The sequence below is a fragment of the Rhincodon typus genome, chromosome 16, assembly GCF_021869965.1.
Source record: "Rhincodon typus isolate 14 chromosome 16, sRhiTyp1.1, whole genome shotgun sequence".
Classification (NCBI taxonomy): Eukaryota; Metazoa; Chordata; class Chondrichthyes; order Orectolobiformes; family Rhincodontidae; genus Rhincodon; species Rhincodon typus.
The window spans coordinates 14,048,634-14,060,747 of NC_063347.1; the positions used below are offsets into that span (position 1 = coordinate 14,048,634).

General features: G+C 37.8%; 1 protein-coding gene across 1 annotated transcript in view; it reads right to left on the reverse strand.

The window, feature by feature from the left end:
* The window catches only part of celsr3 (cadherin, EGF LAG seven-pass G-type receptor 3), a 232,178-nt gene that overhangs the window by 145,339 nt on the left and 74,725 nt on the right, over positions 1–12,114 (reverse strand). Inside the window, exons 4-7 of the mRNA XM_048606305.1 lie at positions 10,528–10,643; positions 8,674–8,762; positions 3,450–3,607; positions 556–719 (exon numbers count right to left, since the gene is read on the reverse strand). Coding sequence (XP_048462262.1) covers positions 556–719; positions 3,450–3,607; positions 8,674–8,762; positions 10,528–10,643 — 527 coding nt within the window. The remainder of the gene's footprint in view (positions 1–555; positions 720–3,449; positions 3,608–8,673; positions 8,763–10,527; positions 10,644–12,114) is intronic.

Here is a 12,114-nt window from a genome sequence, read left to right on the forward strand (position 1 = left end):
AAGTGGAGTTGAGGATCAATGTTAACTGATTTAAGTAACTGGCATATTGTTACAAGATGCCACCCTCATTAATAGCACAGCAGACTGAATGGGGTAAACAGCCAATTTCTGCTCCGATGTTTTATAATCCAATTCTGTCTCAAATGCCTTGAATAACCTGCCTCCCCCACAATCTAAGGCAGTGCATTCCAGTTCCGATCACTTACTATGTGATGATATTTTTTCTTATATCTCCATTGCTTCTTTTGCGAATTACCCTAAATCTGTGCTCTCTTGTTCGCAATCCCTCCACAACTGGAACATTCTTCCAATCTCTCTATCAAATCTCCTCACAATTTTCTGTTCTTCAAGGAATACAGTCTCACCCCTTCATCATCAGTATAAATAGATATGAGTAATCCAAGAACATGGCTATCAAATGACTCAAATGCAAAACTGGACATTTTTAGGGGAAAATAACACAGACTGAAGACGCAAAAAGAGAGAGAGAAAGAGGTACAAAACATTCACATTCATTGTACTGTCAACAGGATCAGAAGTACAAGACTCAATTACCTGGAAAGGTACCATTATTGGCAATGTAAGCTGCCATGTCAACACGCTTGCTGTCAATGTGAAGTTCTTTCATACATCCCACAAACTCCCTGTTAATCACTGGGAAATTCTCAGGTAGGTTTGGGACTCCCCCAAGCAGTAAAGGACCAGTGAGATCCAGGGACCTATTGGTAAAAGTATAAGGTTATTGGATAGTTTACTTGAGGAGATGTATACACATGGTCTCACAGCCAACTGTCAGTGAGTTAGAAAACAATTATGAGTTGGATTTTAGTAACCTCTCAATTAAGTTGCCCTCACTGAAATCGAAAATTTCTGAAATTGTGCCAACTTTACTTATAAGAAGTTTTTGCTTAGCAATGCTACAGAATGAAAGCTGCTGATAAAATTAGTAGAATGCCACATTACATAAAAGACACCAAGCATCATAGTGCTGTATAAATGAAACATGCCAGATCATTATCAGCAAAAAAGTTTTTATGGAAGATACGTTTATTCAAAGAATAGGAACTTCCTTTCTTTTAAAAAAATTGGTCAATATTGTTGCTAGCACTTTTTCTAAACATTTAGAGTTATGATCTGACATCACTTGGTCCACTTCTCTCCATGTCTTAGAGATAATTATGCTTGAACACTCAGGACTGTTGGCATTACAGAAAGTGCATCTAACATTATAAGAAAGAAAAGAATCAAAACTGTCTGCCATTAACCTAAGGTCCTTTGAATGTTATTTCAAATGCTTGTTCTTAAAATTCATCTGTGCATTCTTATTACGATGGCCCATTGGGTTAGATTTTTCATAAAGTCTTCAGAATGATCAAAGATAGGAATTTTTAAAAATATCATCAGCACCATATCAAACAAAATGAATTCAAAGTAAATAGTAATTTGGAACTGGTTGGTGCATGGGTTCAAGTCTCAACCAGACTGAAGGAATAAAAATTGTCTCCACCTGCTGTGTATAATGGTCCTCCAGAAAACGAGCAAGTGCAATTCCTCTAATTTGGCTGACAAATATCAATAAGAACTTTTATTAGTCTCCACAACCACTGTAAAAACACAGCCCTTGTTTGAAAGCCTAGCCAAGTGTGAAATAGCCCACTGACTCACTATCGGATAGTGCTCACTCACAATTAATTTCAATTGAAAGCTCAGTTATTAAAAAGAGTCATTAAACTTTGTTGTCATAAATAGTGCTACCACAAAAACATCCAGAATCTTCCCTCCCCCTCAGTCTTTTACAGACCTATGTTAAAGAATGTAAAAAGCGCAAGTATATTACTCCCTATGGGACCTCGTAATTGATTCATTGCATTCATTACTCCTTTTAAACATTATTCATGATAGGGGTTTGCTATTTCTAGTCTCCAAGAGTCATTACCAAGAGAAGCTGCAAATATGTATGCCCACTGATGATCCTGCATCAGAAAGTTAGAGAGAAATTAAATATAATGGGAATAGGACAAAAGTTCGCAAACTGACCTTTTCTGAACATTTTATCCTACAATCAATGCTGTCACTTCTAATTCTACACTGATTGCCATTTCAGACAAAGTCAAAAGAAAACTGAAGCAAAAATGGAAATTGCTGGAAAAGCTCAGCAGATCTCGCAGCATCTGTGGAGAGAAATCAGAGTTAACGTTTCGGGTTGAATGACCCTTCCTTTGAACTTTGAACAGTTCTGAGGAAGGGTCACTCGACCTGAAACGTTGACTCTGATTTCTCTCCACAGATGCTGCCAAACCCGCTGAGCTTTTCCAGCAATTTCTATTTTTGTTTATGATTTATGCCATCCACAGTTTTTTCAAACGAAAATGGCATCATCTAGAATTATCGACTTGCGAGATAATGCACCTAATTTCTTTTGTAGTGCAAATTCATTCTTAGATCAATGATTAAACAGCTTAATCCACCTGGAGGCTTTATCTGTTGATTTAAAAATCAAAAGCTGACTGAGATGAAACTTTTGAAATCCCTTCGCTTACTAGTGCATGAGAAACTTAATTTTCTGGTGTAGGGGTAAAATCTCACAACTTCTACTTAGAAGGTTACTGGGATTGGAGGGCAGGCAATCACATGCTCTTATCTGCCCTTGATTCATGAAATGATCTGGAATAATGTTGCAGACTACATAAGATTTTTGAATTTTTTGGTGTAGTTTAGAATAAGATTTCAAAATCCTCTTTCAAGGAGTTTCTGAAAAGAATAGATTATAAAGTTGGTTGCTTGGAATTAGATTGTGCCTTGGCTCTGAGAAGTAGAGATGGGCCCTAAACAGATTCTATGCAACCTGAAACAGGCATTAAATATGTGAGATTTGAATGAACTTGCAACATCATGGATTTTCGAGGTAAACAATGTTTTCTTCTGCCCCACTGGAACATCAGCCTAGCTTTCAGAAAGAGACAATTTTTTCATCAATAACATTCAGATTTGCACAGGCCCAATACAAACTGGAGATCAGGGTTGTCACTAGGATTACAGGAAGACTATATTTTAGAAGAGTATATTCCCAAACTCACCATGAACAAAACTGAGAGACCCAAAAGAGTTTTAGCATTATATCAATCATCTGGATCACTGTGAGGGGGAATATTCATCATCAGCACAAAGGGAAGCGCATGTGAATTTCAATTCCTTTCAGCAGATTTCTGCTTTGGTTCTGATTTAACGAGGAACATGGAGTAACACGGGTAGCATAAAGCAAGGATGAAGCTAAATAATCAAATTCAAAAAGGCACAATGCAGGAACAGGTGATTAAATAGCGTTTGACAAAGAATCTTCCATGAGAAAATTTTAATAGTGACAAACTACCAGCACTAAATAATTTATTTACACTAAAAAGACAACATATAACATCTGTTACATCCAGTGGCATATTTTACACACTTACTTTTTGGAACTGGATTGTACACCCTCTGCAGCACATGAATAATTTCCAATATCATCCCCAAAACGGACAGCAATGGAGGTGTCACAGTCATCAACTGTTAGGATTGCTACCTTCTGCTCTGAGGGACCTTGTGCAATTCCTATTGACCCAATTTTTGGCTGAAAGAATTGCAAGGAAGATGATCATATGAAGGCTAGACATTGTGGTTTCAAAAGAATAGTTATGTTATTGATTCCCAAATTATAATCATTTGTAAAATATTACCAGATTACTTCATACAAAGAAATGAATACAGTACTTTAGGGGATTCTTCCATTCATTTTATGAAAGTGGCAAATCAATTACAATTAAGCAAGAGCAATTTCTCATGGCAAGAGATGGTGTTATAAAGAAGCAGTCATACATAAAACACTTTTGGATAACTCATAAAACATTAATAGGTACATTACCTCTCCTCCCACAATAATATATACAGGGCTCTATTAAATGTTAATTATTGATATTTTTAATTAGTTGCTCATTTTGAATGGATTTCCCTCAAACTGGTAATCAGATTTTGCTTCTTCAATTTTCATTGCTTTTCTTCTTGTCTAAATCAGTCACTTATTCCAATTTTTTGCAAATTGCACAAATAGACAAATATGAAAATTCAAGAAAATTGTTTCACCTGTAGGAACCAGGCATTCCACGAGGAGATGCATCCCTTTATTCTCTTTTCTGTTCCTATTTGTGTCTAGTTTTTAATGTAGGCGTCTTTCATCTATGATTTTTCTTTTCCTTTGCTCTGCTCTTTGTCTACCTTCTATAGAGAATGACAATGCAAAACAAAACTCCTTCTGCAGCACAGACATGTTTCAAATTTGTGAAAATGAAATTATCCAATGGATTTTCTAATCACTGCAAATTCTTGTACAAAGCTATAAGTTGATTTCAGAACTCGAGGAAGATGAGCTGATTGCATCCAGATGGGACTGCTGTTGCCTGAAAACATTAGCTTGATAGAAGTGCTGCAGCTTACTTGTTAATAAACCTCCCACATCAGGAAATGGAAACATTGCCCTAGGGTGCAATCATTAGCCCAGTTCATGACTTGAGTTGCTGGTGAGGGATCTGTGTTGGCATAATGTTACATTGGCACAGTTTTCAGACTATCTCGACATGTCCCTTGGCAATTCTCCACAATAAAGACTGCACAGAAAATTTGAGTGGCTTCATTTGTAACAATGAGATTACTGTACAACTAAACAATGTTGAGGACTGATCACAATAATTTACTTCCATCTACTAATATACCGAGTTATCTCCTAAGTATATGGACAAAGGGGCTTCACAGTGGGTTGCACAGCAATGATTCTCAAACCATGAACCCAAAGAAATAAAGAGGAAAAACAACAGGGAGTTTGAAACAAAAATAAACTTTATAAATCACTGGCCAGACCTCAACAGAAGTAGTATACCTAGCTCTGGGTATCACATATCAGGAAGTATGTCAAGGTGTTAGTAAGAGGATGCTCGTAAGATTTACTAAAATGGTACAAGGGTTGAGAAGTTTCAATAACTTCAAGAGGCCACAGAAGCACTTGATCTCCTTAGAACAAGTAATTTATGAGAAAATTTAAGAAGGCTTTCAAAGGCACAGAGGATTTTGATGAAGAATAACCCACAAGAAACTGGATAAATGTTCAATCATTGAAGGATTTTTTTAAGATTACAAACAGAACAGGTGAGATAACAAGGGCTTGTTTCACACAGCAATTTCTGATGATGTGTATAGGGGAATGGAAACAGATTCAAAAGTAACTTTCAATGGGATATTGGATGAATATTTGAACCAGAGAACACTGCAGGTCTACCAGGAAACAGCATGGGAGTGGAATCAATTGAATACTCTTTCAAAGAATTCGCACAGATATAATGGGCCAAGTGACCTGTGCTGTAAATGTTTATGGTTTATTGGAAATTAATAACATCTCTCCCAAACAGTCTGGCCCTAATTCTCAGACTATGCCTCCTAGTTCTAGAATACCCAACCAGTGGAAAGAGCTTATCTTTAACTACCCTGTCTTTTCCTGCTAATAGCTTGAAAACTTTGATCAGATCAACCTTCTAAATTCTGGAGAAAACAGGCCTCATTTGTAAAAACTCTTCTCCTAACTTAAGCCCTGAAGTCCAGGTATCACTTGTAAACCTACATTGTACTCTCTATAAGGCCAAATGTATCCTTCCCAAGGTATGGTTCCCATATCTGCTTATAGTACTCCAAGTAGGGCGTAACTCTACGGTTTTGTGTAACTACAGCATAAGTTCTGCTTCCTTGTATTCCAATCCCCTAGATATGAAGACCAGTATTCCACTGGCCTTCTTGATTACTTTCTGTACCTGTTCGTGACATTTTAAAAATTTATGCACCTGAATCCCCAGGTCTCTTTAGATATCCACTGTATTGAACTTTGTACCATATAGAAAGTTCTCTGATCTATCTTTTCTCAGTCCAAAATAGATAACTTCACACTTCCTTACACTGAACTGCATCTGTCACAGTTTTGCCCATTCCCTCCCCGTGAAGGAATACCTCATTGCACAATCTATTCCAGACAAAGGCAAAAGCTGCCAGACCAACCATGTGAAGTAAGCTTAGAGAACTATGAGCATATTTTTCCTGTCAGCTGAAAGTCACTTGGCAACACAGTTGTCTTTGAATCACAATGTTCTGGTTCAAGTCCCAATCCCAGACATGAGCACAAAAATCAAGGATGACATTGCAGTGTAGGACTAACGGAGCTGAGTGCATAATGTCAGTCACAAATCCAATTTTAAACAGTAATTATACATCAATACGTACTTGAGAGCCACAAAGTGCTTTGTAATGAGATGTTTACATAAATGTAGGGCTTTCGTTCTTTCTACGCATCTCTAAATTTCTGTTTCAAATTCAAATACAATTTTAAGATTTAATGAAGGCCATAAAGGAATCTTGAACATTTATGCCAGCAAACAAATTTCATAATGAGCAACTGTTCTCATACAGGTCTATTTTGCTGTGTGTGGTTCTTTTTGACATAATGCATGATTCCTTCGATCTCCCCTCATTTGTTATTCTCTGTATCATGCACTTCTTAGCTAGGGAGCGATCTGATCATCAAAACCAATGCAACTCACGGCTAAGTGTAAAAAGGTAAAGAGCAGAGCTTAGTGATGATTTCCTTCCTCTATTCCCATCTCTGTAGCATGCAACAAAGTCAGTGGGAACTAGAATCAAACCTGCAGTCACAAAATCACCAATGTGGTGCAGGGCTCCAGCATTAAACAGAAATCACAGTAAACCATTCAGCCCCGCAAAATTGTTGCATCATTCAATCAATTTCCCGATGACATTTGACATAAAAGATAGATTCTATAGAAGTGTGCAAGAATTTGGAGGCAAGCTGCAGGCTTGGACAGAAAATTGATTACAGGTAGGAAACTAGAGTAGGGGTAATGAGTAGGTAACCAAATAGGTAGGATGCAACTTGTAGCAATGCCATTCTGGGCTAGTTGCGATAGGGTGCATAGGGTTATGCTGCACGTGTCTTGGCATCTGATTTTTCTCTCTGGTTTGTGTGAAATAATGTGGCCTTCTCCTTGGTATCTTCATACGCAACTTGTTGAAATGGCAAGAACACAACCATTCAGTAGCACAACTTTGAGTAACAAGTATTCAGAACAGAACACAACCCCTTGTAGTTTATAGTGAGAGTTGTCACTCCCTAACTCAATCACTGTTGGGTGCTTGAAATCATTCTGCAACTGTTAATGGACAGAAAGGTATAAAATTTAACTATCTGTAGCACCTTTACTATCAATATCTTTTCAGGATGCATTCTAACATTACTTCCAATTTTAATCAACAGGCCATTCTGTGTACAAATGTACTGTGTACCTAGTATACTTGTCAACCTTGTAATTTAGACACAAAGCCAACACAGAAAGACTGGGGGGTAGGGTGGGTAAGTCATAAGGTGGAAAGTGATTGAAACACAACTCTGTAACCCATCACCATTTATTTTTATCCAGTTGTGGTGAAATCCTGGAGAAAATCCAAAATTAGAACCTTTTTGACAACAAGGAGTTAAAAGGGAGAATGTTTAATCGACATGGGTAATGAGCATTCCTTCTAATTGTCACTCTCACTAGCTTATTGATCATTACTGAAATGTTCACACTAGTATTGCCTTCATTCTTTTGATTTTGTCTGATACATTTGCTTCTTTATATTATCATGCACAACACTAGGATGCAATAAAATACTGACAAAAAGCCCAATCTAAGTCACACTACCTAGAACATGCTACTGTCAGGTACTCCTCAAAAGGAAGCCAGAGAAGGAAATCTTGGCAGTGATTCAGCCAAAGCTGGTTTTATCACAGAATCATTATGGTGAGGGAGGCCATTCGGCCTATTATGGCTGCATCAGCTTTTCAAACAAGCATTCAAACAACTTAGTAACCATCTCCTGCCTTCCCCCATACCTTTTGAACACTATTTCTATCCAAATAATCATTCAACCCCCTGTTGAATGCCTTAATTGAACCTGCTTCCCCCATATTTCTAGGCATTGCATATACCAACTACTTGCTGAGTGAAAAAGGGTTTTTTCTTACATCACCATTGTTTCTTTTCCACATCACTTTAAACCTATGCTGTCTCATTCTTGTTCCTTTAATGAGTAAGAATAGCTTCTCCCTTTCTACTCTATCCAGCCCGGTCATGATTTTGAAAACCTGTCTCAAACTTCCTCTCAGCCACTGAGAACAGTCCTGATTTCTTCAATCTATCTGCAGAACTGAAGTTTCTGATTCCTTGAACCACTCTTGTAAATCACTTCTACACTCCCCAATGATTTTGCATCTTTCTTATAATATGTACAACTGTACACAACATTCCCACTGAAATCTAACAAGTGTTAACATTATCTCCTCGTTCATTTACTCTAATCCACTATCAATAAAACCAAGATCACCGTTTGCTTCATTAACTGCTCTCTTCATCTGTCTGCCACCATCAATGATCTGTGCACAAATATACACCAAAGTCTTCCTGCTCCTGCACCCCTCTTATGAACTTCCTTACATGGATTTGCCCATTAAAAGTCCTGCCAACAGATTAACTGCTTATAGATTAATGTATAACATTTTGAAATTCAAGAACAACCTAAAATAATACAGAATTAGTATTAATTTACTACCTTATTGTAGTATTGAACTTGTATAGTGTGCCACTGCCCATCACTGACACCTCCAGGAAGATATGGGGTTACCAACGTCATTGACTCTCCTGCAAAAAGAATATTCCAACAAAACAGACTGTAAGCTTGTGTATTTTTTCAACTGAATAAGCTTATAAGACTTAGATGTAGACCTCTGACCCATCAAGTCTGCTGTCATTCGATGAGATTATGGTTGTTCTGATAATCTTCAATTCCACTTTCCTGCCTTTTACCCCATAACGTTTGATTCCCTAACTGATATAAAGTTTGTCTATCGCAGCCTTGAATGTACCCAATGAGCCACCCTCTGCAGCAAAGAACTCCACAGATTCGCTACCCTCAGGGAATAAATCCCTCCTCATCTCTGACTTCACAAGATGACTTCATAATCTCAAATTAAGCCCTCTGGTCCTAGACTCTCCCACAAGGGGAAACAACCTTTCAGTATGTACCCTGTCAAGCCCGCTATGAATCTTATATATTTCAATAATGTCACCTCGCATACGTCTAAACTCCAATGAGCACAGGTCCAATGTACTCAAACTCCCTTCATAAGAAAACCTCACCATACGCGGAGGTCAAAAGGGTAAACCTTCTCTGGATTGCTTCCAATGCCAGTACATCTTTCTTTAGAAAAGGGACCAAAACTATTTAGAGAATTCCAACTCTAGTCTGACTAGTGCTTTGTATGGTTTGAGCAAGACTCCCCCATTTTTAAACTGAGCAGTCTCAATCTTTACCTGTTCAGCTGCTATATTTACTATAATGTCAGACAACAGTAATCAAAAAATATCAAGAATGTGTTGAGACTCTGTCACCTATTTGCCCATCCTACAAAGTGTGAGGGGTAAATAAGTTTGTTCAGTTTTAAATATAAGGTTTGCAACTGACTAAATCTGATTGGATTATTCACACAAGCCGTGATGTGGTGCTGCCAGTGTTGGACTGGGGTGGACAAAGTCAGACATCACACAACACCAGGTTATAGTCTAACAGGTTTTTTTAAAATCACAAGCTTTCATAGCACTGCTCCTTCGTCAGGTGGAGTGCTGACAAAGGAGCAGCGCACCAAAAGCTTGTGATTTTAAATAAACCTGTTGGACTATAATCTGGTGTTGTGTTACTTCTGAATTTATTCACACAAGATCAGGCAATGTTTCCCACTTCTCATGCATCTCAGCAGAAAAACAAATTTGAGTGCAGAAATGTGTCTCTCATTATCATAACTAACTTGCAAACATGCTCATTAAAACAGCACAGAAATCAGTTTCTGAATGTAAGGATATGATTGTGCTAGTCAGATGTCGCAAGCACCTGATGAAATCTGACAACAGGTTGGCTATATTTAGTAAACTTATATTAACATTAAGATCCTATTTCTATTTAAATTTTATGCTTGGTTCAAGAGCTCTATAAAGGAAAGTGTGTAGAGCCATTAATATTTAGTATGATGAGAAAGTGAATTGGCTCACTAGAATTGCAAAGGCTGGGAAGTGATTTGTCCCATTTGAATACTATAGAATTGGATTGCATGAAAACTGATTTTATCTACTTGGCAGCTTTAAGTGAGGTGAAAAGAACTGCATCACAGGAAGTACATTCCCAGATTCAGTATGTTCTAGGGGTAACTGGCTGCACCATACCAAACCAAATACGTTGCTATTAAGTATTATAATAATAGTTTAACCTGACTTGCACATAATGCTACGACATTCCCTGAGATCCCATACAATGGGCTAGACATTATTCAATAAATAATGGGAATTTATTTCTTGATCAAGTGCTGAATTAATTGACTTGAATCTGTAATATATAAATATGTTTTGTACAAACCTGTTGAGTACTTCAACTGGACCTGTCCATCAATGATTTCCACTGCGATAAAATCATGTTTTTCATTAAATCGCCCGTTGTAGAACAGGAGGCCATTATTTTCCTGTGTAGCGAACCTGAAAATACAGACAATAGACTTGGTAAGGAAATGTATTTCTATTTCTGGAACTCTCTTTCACAGCATCTTGGACAAGAAGCATGTGACTCTGATCTGTAACTAAAATTCTGCTAAGAGCTCTCCCTAAACTGTAATACTTACCGACGGACAACCACAACGTTGAATTAATGGTCCAGAGGCTTTACACCAAGGAAGTTTATCACTGACCTATAAAGCAAAATGAATTTGAAATCTCCCAGCTGAGCATAAATGATAGTGAGTGACTGAAACAGACACACCAAGATTGTATGAATATAGCAATAGTTCATGGCCCATTATCATCGGATTCATTTTGGTGTGAAACACAGTTTAGTGTGCATTACACACAGGTATAGGTAATCCTGCCAGACAGAAGAAACATGATTTACCAGTCTCCTCTTTGGAAAAAATAAAGAAGATGTTCTCTCCAGTTACGGAATTTAACCAAATTAAGAGACTTCCTTTTCCAGCCCAGAGTACAGAAACTCAATTACCAACTATCTCATCTCTTGACACAGGTACAAAAGATCTTTTCTACTTGTTGTGTTAAAGCTTTTGCTTCAACTTTGGATGTCTGACCCAAGTTACAAACATTTCTCTCCATGGATCATATAAGAGTTCCAATCAGGAGTAATGTATATAGTGGTTCCTTATGGAGAACCATAAGTCTTTGATAATATACTTTATATAAAATACATGCTTTCTTGTGCAATATCATGATGTTCTGTTTCAGTGACGTCAGCTATTTTGTTAATGTACTCCTTTTTTGACTCTGTTCTTAGTATTCCTGCCCCGTTAAGTTGCAACAATATAATCGCCTGCAACTACGTTTGCTCACTAGGCTGCAGGTAAAATCACACAGTTTAGAACTGCAGGCATTTTGTTTTAAAATTTTGCAATGTAGGTGTCAGTGGTAGTCTGGCAATTACCACCTGCTTCTAGCTGTCTTTCAGAAGGAAGTGGTGAACTTTCTTTTTGAGTTGCTCCAGACTACGTGCTTGCAAAATGGTGCTAGGTTCAAAGTTCTATGATTTTACTTCAGCAACAATAAAAGAATGTACATTCAAGTTAGGATGCTTGGTGAAGAACCGCAGAGTGATGATGGTTCCATTCTATCTACTATCTTCATGCTTGTTGGAGTTGACAAGATTGTGAAGTGCTGCCAAAGAAGCCTTAGACAATTGCTGCAGCACATCCCGCCCACACTGTCACCTCTAGTGCTCGATGCTTGAGCTATTGGATAAAGTGCAGATCAAGCAAAGCCCTTTGCCTGAATGGTGTCAAACTTGTTGAGTTTGCTACAGCTGCAGGTGCGCAGGTATGTGGAAACTATTCCATCACATTCTCATCAAATGCCTCAGAGATAGTAGGAACTGCAGATGCTGGAGAACCTGAGATAACAAGGTGTAGAGCTGGATGAACACAGCAGGCCAAGCAGCATCAGAGGAGCA